At 39.8% G+C, this 14,128-nt stretch overlaps 1 protein-coding gene across 4 annotated transcripts in view; it reads right to left on the reverse strand.

Moving 5' to 3' along the window:
• Positions 1-14,128, reverse strand: part of SPECC1L (sperm antigen with calponin homology and coiled-coil domains 1 like) — a 62,840-nt gene that overhangs the window by 31,848 nt on the left and 16,864 nt on the right. For all 4 annotated transcript variants that reach the window (XM_064392546.1, XM_064392547.1, XM_064392548.1 and 1 more), the window contains exons 3-8: positions 11,747-11,906; positions 9,389-11,022; positions 7,767-7,974; positions 2,046-2,119; positions 1,388-1,563; positions 13-179 (exon numbers count right to left, since the gene is read on the reverse strand). In XM_064392546.1, coding sequence (XP_064248616.1) covers positions 13-179; positions 1,388-1,563; positions 2,046-2,119; positions 7,767-7,974; positions 9,389-11,022; positions 11,747-11,906 — 2,419 coding nt within the window. The remainder of the gene's footprint in view (positions 1-12; positions 180-1,387; positions 1,564-2,045; positions 2,120-7,766; positions 7,975-9,388; positions 11,023-11,746; positions 11,907-14,128) is intronic.

A 14,128-nucleotide genomic window follows, 5' to 3' on the forward strand; every position in this document is an offset into this window, starting at 1 on the left:
GCTGGGACTCACCTTGGGAGGAGGCACTGTCGAAGGACTTGATGAGAGTTTTCACAGTGGGAGTTGGCTCTGAGGAGGTGGAGGACCTGCGGCTCAGGCCCATGCCTTGTCTCAGAGCTGCCAGATCTCTCTCCACTGCATTCATGTAATTGTACACTCGACCGCGTTCTTCTTCCTGCCTGAAGTCAATGTGCTGCTCATTTAGGGCATTTAAAAAACATTTTAACATGCAAAGGCTTAAAAAAATCAACACAAATTGAAGTAAAATCTATGGTCCAAATGGGTCATTACATTAACCTAGTTTTCTTTCCACTGTAATTCAGAAATAGGTTATCAACCCAAATTTTCACTGTAATTTCTTACTACTTGTCAGCAACAGAGCTCAGCATCTGGTAAAAAAAGTCTATCAAATCAATATTTGATATAAGGCTTAATTCCTACTCCTATCTCACACACACGGATGGAAAAAATTGAGACTTAAGGATTTCATCATTCCACATAAAAATAATCATCTCAGAGGACAGAATTTTTTTCCACCTGAATAAATGGAAAACAATTTAATATTAAGGAGGTAAGAATATGTTTCCAGTATACATCTTTAGGCAGCATTAGCTTTTCTCCAAGTTTCACAGCCTGTGAAAGGATCTCCTATCCTACCAGATGCTGGGCTAAATGTAATGTAAATCTCACCAAATTCCCATCCACGCAGAAAACAATTGTTTTAAATATACACATCACAAGCATCATTACTGTAAGCTATGTACAGATCTGACCCCTAGAGACAAGGTAATCAGGTTTCAAACGGTTCTGTCCAAGATGTTCCTATTTGAGGACTTTATTAATTCTGAAAGACATATAACTCAGCTTCTAAATATCTGGAGCACCTCATTGAAGCCACAACACACCACAACTTGGATTATTTTTGTTTTTATATAGAAAGCACCTCTAATTATCAGTGGAAAGAAAACAGCATAAGTTACATGCAGAACTAGATGAAGGTTTCTTCTCAGGTAAAACCCAGCTGTGTTTTTAACCACACCAAAAGCCTTGACTGCTAATAAAGAAATACTAATGATGGTACAGAAAAGCCAACACTGCTCGTTTTTCACACTGTGGGAAGCCAAATCATTTTTAGCTGTTAAACTGGAAAAATCCTCCATTTCACCTTGGTTTTGTAAAACCCTGGGTGGATTAAGCACACAGTATAAAGAAACAAATATTGCTGTTGTAAAATGCTGAAAGCAGCATCAAGCAGCTTGCTGAAACACAGATCCCCACAGCGAGAGGATTTACAAACTTCTGGAGCCTCAATAAATAAGAAACAGCATTTCCAAAGCTGCACCTCCCCTGCAAAAGGGACCACATGTCCCTGCTGTCACTGGCATACTTGCGTGACTTGATCTCCTCCAGCTCCTTGGTGAGCTTCTCGTTTTTCTCCTGTGCCTCGTGCAACCTGCGCTTCAGGTCCCCGATCTCCTCCTGGGCCTCGGACTTGATATCATTGGCAATGACCACTGCAGTCTGCAGGTCTGCCTGGAACTGACGCCATTCTGCTGACTCCTCCTGGAAGCACCAATGTGGAAGTTAACAATAAAAGTTATCCTTAGAATTCATAGTTGTCCTATGCTGTTAAAGGAAATTATTTACAGGAATGACAGAGGCATTTGTTAGGCACAACCTAACTCACAAGATAAATGGAAGAGGTTTTGCTGGAAATAACTAGACTTTGAAAGTCATTAATTTCTTTTCTTGAGACAGATAAAATGTTGAAAGTGGAGGAGAAAAATATTTAATATTAAACTCCACATTAAAATACACAGGAACATTTTCTACTAAGCCCAAAATAATATCTTTGTGACACTGAGAAATTTTTAGTATTGTTTAGTATCTGTAGGTTAGTAAACAAATTCCCATGATGCCTGTCTTTCAGAAATAATAGTTTTATTGGCATTGTATCTAATGATATTATCTTTTCACAAATTTCATAAGCTAGTCTTAAGACATTCTAAGCTGACAATTTATTGACTTTTTCCATTTTTACCTACCCGGAGTCTCCTGTGAAGATTCTTGATCTCTCTTTCCATGTCATGTTTTTGATCCTGAAGTTTTTTAACTGTATCTGGAAAAAAAAAAAAGTTAATTTTCCTGTAAGATCTTAGTCAGGGATTTATTTACTTAAAAATGAGTAACTGAAAAGACCTGCACATGTTTTTGAAGACTTACTCAAAGAAGACATTTTTATAACCAAAGACATCTGAAAAAACATAGTATGAAAAGGAATCATTTGCCAGAGGGTGTTAATAGGTACAACACTCTCCTCTGTGGCTGGTAAGGGGAGCAGCATAAGCAAACTCAATTCTTATACAAATCCCAAATCACAAAACTAAAACGACAAAGCAATAACAAAGAGTAAGTAAACAAGGCAGACAATTTAACATGAAAGGACCCTAAAAACATGGATGTCTGGGGGTTTCTCCTCCTCAAACACAAGCTGCAGCTACAGGAAGCCTTTTGATTCACAATTTAATTCCTGCCACTAAGCAGCTGACATAACACTCTCAGCCCTGCCTTCCACAGGGATAAAACTGAACTCATGTCCCCAAGATTCTGACATTCTTGTCTACCAAGCTACTATTTGAGGTCAAAGCAAGCTATATTTACAGCAAAAGGCCAAACAGCCTCGTGTTATGAGAGAGAGGGTCCCTAAATCTGTCAGCAGGAGCACACAGGGCACACAGCCCCACCAGCAGCAGTGTGTGTGGCGTCTGACAGACTGGCTACTGCAATTATTACTCATTTGTGCCTTTATTCAATACACAAAGACAATGTGATTGATTACTCCATTCTGAAAACTGAGCAACTAATGAAGCAGCATAAATTTCTAATCAGCGTGTCACTTCACCGATCCTTGGATTTTAGGATGTTTTATTTCTATAGCATTGTGTGACTGTAAAAACTGCAAAAATTATGGAGAAACTGACTAAATGCTTTTTTTCGTTCAGGTTCATTATCCCAACACCTGCTGGAAACAAATATTTTTCCTGTGTATTAGCAATGCTCTTTCCACAACATGGCTGAAGGTGTCTAATACATTTAGGCTGTTCAATACACAAAACCTTGCTCAACAGCCCCAGGTACAGGGACTTTTTAAGTCACAGTTAATTTCTTAACAAGAATCATATAAACCTCATCTGGCCTGAAAACACAATAACCTTTCAAAGCTGGAATATAAAAACCAGACAAATACTTCTGTATTTATCTCCTCCTTGTAAGACTGCCCATTTTAAGTTGCACCCAGCTGATCTTTAAGCTTTGAAGATAATACAGGGTGGGCCACTCAAATCTCATGCTACCATAATACTTGAGCAAAGCCCTCCAATTTTTAGCTTGTCTCTTGATACACAGTTTGTTTGAGCTAAATTCAGAACTAGGAGGCCAGCTTCAGGCCAAAGTTATAAAACTTGCTCCCCCCACCTTTTTCTTTAAATACATTTTGGAACAAATCAAGCTGATGTTCATCTTCGTTTTTAAAACAGTTCAAAGAAAAAATGTTTTTAAAAACAGAATTTGCAGTACTACTAAAAGCAAGCTATCTAAAAATAACCACAAACCAGAAACCACAAATGCACCCACAGTTAAAGCTTGTGTAGTGCCATTGTTTTGAGCTTCTGTGAGTTATGAAACGCACCATTAAATTTTAGTGTATTTATGCTTTGAAGTAAAACACAATGGTCTGAATATTCTGCAGGTACATAAATAATACAGGGCAGTTTACTGCAGTTGTTGGAAACAGTGCTCTCTCTCCTCCCCAGTCAACCAAGGAGACTAAAAATACCCCCCACCTAACTGCAACTGAATTTGAAATGCAGTGAGAAAGTATGACTGAAATAAGTGATTTCACCTCTTCCACCAACTGCAGCCTGACAATTCCAGTGGTCCAAATAGGTAGAGGCTACCATGTGGCACCTTTCCTTTCTGCATCCTTGCAAACTCCACATTCTTCTCTAACACACACACAAACCCTTTCCACCCCCACTGCCTGAATTTTCAGTATGGTAGGACAGGTACTTCTACCATAATCCAGTCTCCTTCTTTAATGATCACAGACAACAAAGAGACTGAGGTAAAAGAAAAAGTAACTACATATTAGGGTAAATGAAGAACAAGGAGACTCTTCTGATGAATGAATAGGATAATTAAAAATGGCAAATCAGCAAACTCGTGTTTGACTGCAGGATCCAATTACATCTACATTTCAGAAAATGGTATAGATTTAAGCCAGAGTTTAACAAGATCTTGCCTCTGCCTAAGAGGCAGAAAAAAAAGAAATATTTTGGGACATGCAGACTACAAATGGTAAAGAAAACCTTTACAGCTAGGGCTGAGGGTGGGAAGAAGACTTTTGTAAGGCTACCAGAGAAAAGGTATCACGATGTTCTGTATCTGCAATTTTTACTAATTATAATATAACTAGCAGTTAGAATTTGTCACTGTGAAATAAAAATGAGTATCAACATTCAATTGTATCATTTCAATAGTTTCTGGGGAAAAATACTAACAATATTCAGACACGTGCAGTAGTTTCAGAAAAAAAGCCATGACAATTCCTGGGAAGGGACACTAAATCAAGTCATTCTGACACAGGCAATTCCACCATGGACACTCTCACAGTTTTTGTACTGGTTACACAGGCATGCCTTATACTGGGAGAGCATCTTGATTCTAGCATAGAAATGGCTATCCCAACACAACCACAAATACACGGAGTAGTATAAGAACTACAGCTTCCTCTGTAAGGAAGAGGCACTGGGTACAAACACCAAAGCTCAGGCAATTTGTAGACCAATCTTGCTTTTGAGTTCATCATGTCAGACAATATATCTACACAGCAAGAAAGGTGACTTAAGGGGCCACCATTAGCCATAGAAAAGCCCCAACTAAAAATGTAAAAAAAGAAAAAGTACAAAAAATGAACATCCTATTGACTTTTCCAACACTTTGTTAGAAAAGGCCTAAATATGGTAAAGCAAACATTTCATTTCATAACTGCTGTCAAGATCCTTTTCAAATGAAATATAGCAGAATTAAAACTAACACTGTCAGCTCCATAAAAGAACTATTCACTGAACATTAAATATATCCACCTTCTAACTCACCTACACTTGTCCTAAAAATTTACTGACTTACAGTTACAGACTAGGAGAACCTACATGTACCTGTGCTGAGAACAAGCAATGATTACCTTTGTGCTTCAGAAGAAACCTCTGAGAAGCAGTAAGCTAACCTACAAATACATATTTTCTGCACATCAGGAGTCAAACTTTTCTGGAAAAAAATTCCCCACAAACTCTTATGAACTGCTTGGGAGAATAACAGGTTTCTGTTTCCCACTTAGTTACTGCAGATGACTCATGTGACAGCTGGGCTACCTGACTACTGCAAGTTTTTGGGAGTCAGAAGTGAAAGCCAGAGGGAACACGCCATCTAGTGCAGTGTCAGCCTTCCCCACTGCCTGTTTCAGCTCAGCACAGCAGGGAGGATATAAAACACAGATTGTTTTAATATTTTTTAGACTTTTTACATGCAATAGAATCATAGAATATCCTCAGTTGCAAGGGATCTATCAGGATCATAACAATCCTGGCCCTGCACAGGTCACCCCAACAATCCCACCCTGTGCCTGAGAGCATTGTCCAAACACTTCTTGAGCTCTGGCACCCTTGGGGTCATGACCACCATCCTGGGGATCCTGTTCCAGTGCCCAACCACTCTCAGGGTGAAGAAACTTTTCCTGCTATCCAACCTAAACCTGCCCTGACTTAGCTGCAGCCATTTCCTCAAGTCCTGTCACCAGTCACAGAGAGCAGGGACTGAAGAGCACAGCGAGGTCCCCCTCAGTGTCCTCCAGCTGAACAAACCAGGTGCCCTCAGCTGCACCCCACTAGGTTTCCCCTGCAGGCCCTTGAAGCACTGTGCTTAAAATCCTCATCCCAGCAGAGACCAGCTCAGCTGCAGTGACTGCAGCTCTCAGCACATCTGGATGCATGTCAGCAACACACTGTGTGCTTTTCATCAATGCAATTTGCATCCTGCTGCACACACCAAAGAGATCCCTGTTTCTGCAGGCAGACATATTAACAGCTCAAATGTGACAGTTCAATACTCAGATTACTGTGAAAAATGTTCCATTGTAGGTTCCTTGTGCCTCTTTTTGGTGTTTGAAAGGCCCACAGTGAAGCATGCCCTAAGTGCTTGGAGTGTTTCCCATTTCTACATTACTATTTGTGTTGATTAATCATTAAATGGAATGAACACTTACCACCTCATTTATGAGGCACCTTTCTCCTAAGTGTAAAGTCTGTCTTTAGTAAAATTTCAGAGTTATAATTTTCCATTTTGTATTTAAAATTCTATCCTTTAAATGCTGCATGCACTACCTCTAAGTCCCAGATTTTTCACAAAGTTTTCTGCTGTCACTACTTAGAGACTACCATGAAAAAATTCCTGTAAGAGGTTTAACTATGAACCTAAAATCAACACAATTTTCAAGTTGTCAGAAAAAATGCACTTTTTAAAGTTTATACAACTCTTTGGGTGCCATCCTCTCTTACTGCCACTAGATGCCACTCTCCTTCCAGCATATAACTAGAACAGCTTGCTTCCCCAAAGGATCACGTCAGGACATTGGCTGGTCCACATGGATTTTCCAAGACCAATGAATAACAAAGACTATTAAAATTTTTGTTGAGAATTTTTCCCCTGGCAGAGGTTTGTCTGCCTGAATTTTCACCAGTCGAAATTAAATATCTGACAGCTGGTTTGTACCCACAAAGCAGAAACATCTAAAATCAGAGCTGCCTGTAATGAGGAATTGCTAGGCAGATACCAAATATCCACTTGACCACAGTGCTGTTCCCTGCACGAGTGTACTTCAGTTAACGCACAAAACAAAACAAAACTGTTTAACCTTTTTGAGTTTTTGCTCCAAAATGACTGTCTTTTATCATAGAAAGGGAAAAAAAATTAGAATAAAAACTTAAAACTATTTTGTAAAGAGAATTAGTGATTGCCTTTCAAGATAAAAAAGGGTTGCTTAGGGAAACAACACTCACAGCCATGTCTGAAGATACTGAGGTTGAATAAACAATTTAGCTTGCTTAAGACACCAACTTTTCTTGATAGCAGACCAATTAAAAACCCTTTCTATGAATATTCCCCTTGTTGTTAGAAGGAATCATGCTTTGGGTTTTCTGCTATCTTGTTTCATCTTTGAATAACATGGAAGACTAACAGGTATGTGAATTCTCTAAGTAGCACTGTGCAAATACAGCTTGCCAGGGTAGAGTTGCCCATGTTCTTAATTAGATGGAGACTAATTGCAGAATTCCAGCCTGTGGTAGGAATGTCTGAGCAGGTCTCCAAGATCAGAGAGGGAACTAAGGCACAGACAGCTAGACAGGTAGACAGTAAACATGTTTTCTACCACATGTTTTTCTACTTTGAAGAACAACTTGAAAACAGTATTAGCAGATTTCATATTTGTTCTATATTCACAGGTTTTATTCCCACACCAGCTACTAAGTGGGTCTGGAAAAGCTAAGCCAACTTGATTTTTTTCTTCCCCTGTGTGTAAGGATTCTGCAAAACCTAGTCTGACTTGAATTCAGACATACAAAAGACAAGTAAAAATATTTTCAATATTAGAGTGTTCTACTTGAGCTTTCCTTAAATTATCCTTTCTCTCAAGAGAAATGCATAATACTTACTCTCCAAATCAGATATGATAAGATTGTCATGAAGCTTCACAGCACGGTGCTGCTCTACTTCATCCTCCAACTCAAAGATGGTTTCTTTCATGTCACTCCTCTCAGTCTCTTTTTCATCCAGTTCAGTCCGAAGCTTTTCTAGAGTCACATTGAGATCCTCAATTTGTTTCTTGGCTTCTTCTTGGAACACTCGATATTCATCTTCAACCTAAAGAAGAGTATATCTCAGTTGCATATTAAACATACTTTTTGTTTTGTAACTACCACACTTACAATCTATTTCTGCAACCAGACAAACACAGCAGAAATGTAAGCCTTTGACTATATATGGTTCTAGTGCAACTCTTTTCCTGGGCCAAAATTTTTTTATTCCCAGGCTGGATATATGAGCATTCCCAGCTACTCTCAGAGCAGTGCCCTGCACACAAGTGAAGCAACACCACCACTGTACCAAGGCTGAGGTTTCATGAGCAGCTGATCCAATCTAACATCCAGCTGCCATGGAAAAGGGACAGGGTGGAGGGGAAATGTTAAAACTCTTTACCCTTCATTTCTCTTGCCAAAAGAGAAAAAGCCTGATCTCTTATGCATCAACTTTAGTGCTTGCTGGACCTGTGTGATGAGTGATTTCCTTAAGCAAGTGTGACATTTGTGTGTGAGGTGTGTTAGGGAGTTGAAGCAGTTCTCAGAGGAGTCTGTCAAACTATTAAATTGAAAAAAAAACCCAAAACAGTGAAGGGAAGAAGTGGTTGACTTCTCTCTTTCAGAAGCAGGGGAAGAGGCTTTTTTATCCTGCCTCATAAAACTGTAACATAAGCAACAGGCTGGGATCAGTGGCACAGGAACATTAACCCAACAGCAAAAACAGGGTGTCAGAAAAACAAGAGAAAATAGGTTGTGGCTTAGGGTGGGCAGTGCTGGCAGGCACCAACTTTAACAGACAAAATACCCTGCTTTTAAGTCATCTGCTTCAGTGGTTTTTATTTTAATAGCACTCTCCAACTTTAATTATTAAAATCATCTTAGTCTGTTTTTCACTCCAAATTAAGGTTGATTCTAACAGGCTTGTGATCATGACTAACATGTTGATTTGCAGCTAATATATAGCTCACACATTACATTTGGCATAAATTGTCTCTTCAGGAAGATATACCTTTAAATGCATATGTAAAGTTATTGAATAAATTGTGTGATTCTTGCTTTTATATTAAATTATGGTAAATACTTTTACTGGACATAGCTACTGCATGAATTAGAAATATTTTGGTCAAAACCAAACTGGAAATAAACACTTTGATCCAAAACATAATCAGCACCTAAAGTCTTGCAGAAGGGGTGCAATTTAAGCACTAAATTAGTACAGTATCTTAAATACTGTTTAAGTTGAGGAGTTTAAATATTTTTTAAAAGTAACACAGCAGTCACCCTGTAGCTCAATGTAACCATCTAATTTTTTTAAATGCTGACATCATTTTCATAACAAAAGTCAAGAGAAAGTAATCAGTCCTAACACTACTGCAATCCAATTAAGCTTATAATTAATCTTTGACTTCTGAAAGAACTGCAGAGGCCAATAGGTCATTGTGTACATGGGATGTTAGAATTGGCATTTTAAGCAGTACCTTAGCAATGGCATCTTGCAATCGATTGGCATCGTTGCGGGTGTGTGCCAGCTCCTCCTGCAGACCGCTGGCCAAGGCCTCTGCTTTTTCCTTATCCAGCCTGACACTCTCCAGCAGGTCTTGAATATCTGATTTATCTCCAGAGTTGTGTATGGAATACAACTCAGCCACTCTCTGCTTTTCATGCTCCAGCTGAGCTTTCAGCCTGTTCATCTCAATCTGGTCACTGGCTACTGTGGCTTTGTACTCCTCTAAGGTAGACGCCAGAGCTGTTTTGCTCTTCTGCTCTGACTCAATAATCCGTTCCATGTGGTGATTCCTTTCTTTTAATGCCCCTATCATTTCTTGGGCCTCCTTGTTGTCTTGTTCTGCCATCTTCAAAGTGTTGCTCAAGTGCTGCTGAACCCCCAGCAGCTGCTCCCGCTCGAAGCGCGCGTTCTCCGCCAGCTCCATGTAGCGCTGCTCCAGCTCCATGTAGCGCCCGCTCTTCATGTCCTCATCAATTCCATAGGAAATATGGTGCTCATCCAAAAGGGACCGGAAATACTCGATCTGACGGCTGAAGTGCTCCAGCTTGTCACTCTGCTGGCACAAAGACTCCATCAGGATTACCTTCTCCTCTCCAAGTCTTTCATTCTCGCTGTTCAGCTCTTGTGTTATTTGTTGCAGATCTGCAAGCTCTTGAAGCGTGGCTTGGAGCTCCTCAGCTGTACTGTGCTGATTCTCTTCCATCTGATGGATCCGTTCTGTCAGGCAAGCTACGGACACTTCACTTGCATTGCCACTGCTTCCCTTCCTAGACCTTTCTATGCTCGGTACTCCTTCAGATTCTGAAGATGATGGAGCATCTAAGGCATCATCACTTGATGTCAGTGGCTGATAAACTTCACTGCACTCACTGTCTAAATTATCCATGGAATTACTGTGTTGGTTGTCCATGAGAGTGTTTTCATCCTGACTTAACAAGTCTTCCATTGACCCAGGAGCAGAACCTTCCACTGAAGATGTCAGAGTGCCCCCACCATCACTGTGGCTGCCAGCTGTAATCTCTGGACTCAAAGACTGATAGCCAAAGAGCTTTTCAGAGTTGTCCAGCCTTTGCTCCAAAGAAAAGCCCAAAGCATTTAGTCTGTCTTTTAACATTCGATTCTCATTCTTCAGCTGGTTGAGCTCTTCTCTGATGGCAGTGTTTTGTTCCTGTAACTGGAGCAGCGTAGACTCTACATCAGTTGGCTGATGGACAACAATGGCTTCTTTCTCTTCAGACTTTTCATCCCCCTCAAGATGATCTTCGTTGAGTCCCAGCTGAGCACGCATGTCCCTCAATTCATTTCTCAGATGCAAGATTTCCACATCTTTAGTTTTTGCTAGTGTCAGCAGATCATTCACCTTTGCTTCCAGCGCAGCCCTGTCACTGATCTGATTGTCTGACTTGGACTTGCTCATGCGGATGTCGGCCTCGGCGCTGGCGCGGCTGCGGGAGCGCTTTGCCAGCCCTGCGTCGCTGGGCCCCTGCCCTGCCACAGGCAGCTTCTTGCTCTGGCTCAAACGGGAACGGTCCCGGATCCTCTCTCTAGAAGAGCTGGACTCTTTATTTCCAGATGAAGTGCTACGCTTAGCTGTGGAACTTGTACCTGTATGTTTTTGGAAAGTTAGGAATATGGATTTAAAATACTGTATCTGTCACAGCAGGCTGAGTGCTTTGTATCAGCAACGCAGTGGCTGATTTCCTGAATCACACTGCTAAATACATTTAATGGAAAATACTGGAAGTAAGCATTAACCCAACATTCAGCATTTTCTGTTTTCTGTATTTTCATCTCATTGCATAAAAATAAAGATAGATCATTACTCCTTTATTTCCAGGTGTTTTGCAGCTTTGCAAGCATTACTGAATCAAAACACAGCAATGGAAGGCAAGACCTATTTAAATCCATATCAATAGCACACTAACTGATTTCACTTTTTTGAACAGTTTCTGAAAGCCCTCTCACTTTATTTCTATAAAGCAATACAAAACATCCAAAATGTTCATTGTAACAATTCATCTTAGAGATTTAGTGCTTGCATCATGGGTTTTTTAAACAGACAATTTTAGAAAAATCTATGATTCTCTAAATTAATTATATTATTTCATCTTATATAATAGTTGCATAGTCAGTACTGAAAAAAAAAAACTAAAAGGAACACTCTCCAAAGAAGCAATTATATTATTAAAAACAGGAAAAGAGTTCAGAAGGTGTGTGATTTGACCATGGCATTACTGAGCACTTCAGTAGGCAGCCTGGCTCCTCAAAACATTAAATGAAAATAAAAAGCCTCCAACTTCCACCTTTAACAATCACTATATTCATTTACCTGCAATAGTTTTGGGTTTGTTTTCCAGACTGCTCATGGTTGTCCCTGGAGCTGAAGATGCTGTTGGTACACAAGAGTTCTTCTTGGCCTTGACACCGTTGGTCATTGTCACTCCACCACCACCAGCCATCCCTGCTAAGAGGTCATCGTTACTCTTAGTCTGAAAGAAAGGGAAGAAGCAGCTTTAAAACAGCTGGCCCAGAAGTCTGCACAGCCAACATTTCTACTGTTAAAGATTCCTTCAGTTTAAAAAGTACATATTTGACAAGTCATGTGTCTATGCAAGAATGCTGAAAAGCGTAAGTGCAGAGTCAGTAAACTGAAATGGAACTTTAACTCCTTACATATAAGGAAAATAAGCATTGAAACTTCTCTCTGCCCTCAAAAATTCTTAATCTTTCAGTACTAAGGAGAAAAAAAAAATCAATTAAAGCACAGTAAAACATCATAGTGTAAACCTTTCAATTTTGACTGTAAGGTTGCTTATGCATAAAAATGAAGGCAATTCTTAGATAATTAAAACACCAAATACCAGGAAGTTAGTAAAATATCCTTCAACAGAGTGTGATAAAATATTTTCTGGTGGACAAATTCAGAACAAAGCTCAAATCAAAGGAGAAAAAAAATCAATCCAACATTATCAAAATACAATTTCTAGCTCAAAATACTAAGCTACAGACCACTAGAAACCAGGACAGAGGCAGGGGAAAAGCCACCCTCACCATATATCCTTGCCTTGCTTTCAAGCTCTTTTCTAGGGAATTTTAAGACATGAGGTACTTGTTTGATGGACTTTTTGTCTAACCTCATATGACTGTTCCTGAAACTACTATTAGCCACAAAAGCTGCCTGGAATGTGACAAGGCAGCAAGCACAGGATTCTCAACAACCAGACTCCCAAACAGAGAATACATCTTTCAGAATAAAGCAAAGTCTAGAAATACTAAGCTCTTAAGCATTAATTGGCACACTTTATACCCTTTAAAATACAACTTTTCAAATGGTGAAAATCAAAACGCGCTCAACATTTTCCCCTTTCTAGGAGAAACAAAATTAAAAGGAAACAGCTGTGCTAGCAGCATTCCTTGAGCAACTCTATTATTCAGCTGGATAACACATTTGAACTCTCCTCCAACATCCCAGCTAAAAGGTACTGCTTAGGAGTTAACCAGCTGCTTTCCATCACGTCTGCAAGTTTGTAACTTACAGCTCCCCCACACATCCATGTTAAAAATTATATTGCAGGTATTACAATTCTATACATTTAGAGTAAAGGTACGCTTGCTTAATTAAAAAAAAAAAAAAAGTTGCATGTCACATTATTCTCTTTTTGCAAATGCCAATTCCAGAACAGCTAGGAACACTGATCACAGAACTGTGGGAAGAGCATGGATAGGATCTGTGCCATTTACAAAGAGCAGCTACAAAACAAAAGGGAGCTTTGGGAGGAGAACACATTTGCTCTGCGTGCAATTGATAGAAATATAGGAAATTTACAGATAGAAACATCTATTTGTAAGGGTAAAATCCTCTAGGACAAGCATGTTTTTATTGAATCATGTAAGAAGAAATGGTGTAGCCTTCTGAGAAGGTTTCTAAAAGGCTGGAAGAAAACACATCACTCCAAGGATCTAGTCTGATGTGCATTTAAAGCTGGCTTTTCTGCTTTGAAAATGCCATTGTTGTTTGCTGTGCAAACAAGGCTTTTGCAAGGGCTCCTTCCTTCCAGGAGTCAGACCAGCTCCTTGATCTGCTGTGTCACACAGCCATGCAAACAGGCAATGGAAATATAAATAGGAAAGCAAAAATATCAGAGGGCTACAAAAGCCATAAAGCCCACCCAGCTCATGTGGGGAGGACAGGCTGAGCACAAACTAGTGGTGTACAACAATCCTGGTTTACCTGTGATCTGACTAGATTTTGTATCTGACTGAAGCTCATTTTGTGAGCACGGGGGCATGGGGAGGGAAACAACCCTGTGCAACTATTGCCTAAACCAAGGTATCACAAAAAGGCACAGCATAGTGATTTTCTGCTTTGCTGCTGGAGCTGCCCACCCTCCTGCAAACGTGATAGTTCAAACAGACTATGAGCTGTCAGCATCTTTACCCTGCTGAAAGACTGGGGAAATTAGATTAAGCTTTTAGACACTTAGAGTACAAGTACATGTTATCAAGCCAAATAGGTCAAAACGTGACTCAGCTTGAAGAAAAAGAACTCTTAAGTAAAATCCACACGTTGAGACATTACTCATCTGCAGTCCTTGCTGAACAAAGGAATTTAAGACAGCCATTCTTCTTCTGACTTACCCATAAACTATTTCTGGTCTAGGTTGGAAGGCACTGCCTCCTCTGCAGCCAATTAGTAAACAGTTTCTCAAAG

This window comes from Passer domesticus, chromosome 17, assembly GCF_036417665.1.
Source record: "Passer domesticus isolate bPasDom1 chromosome 17, bPasDom1.hap1, whole genome shotgun sequence".
Taxonomy (NCBI): Eukaryota; Metazoa; Chordata; class Aves; order Passeriformes; family Passeridae; genus Passer; species Passer domesticus.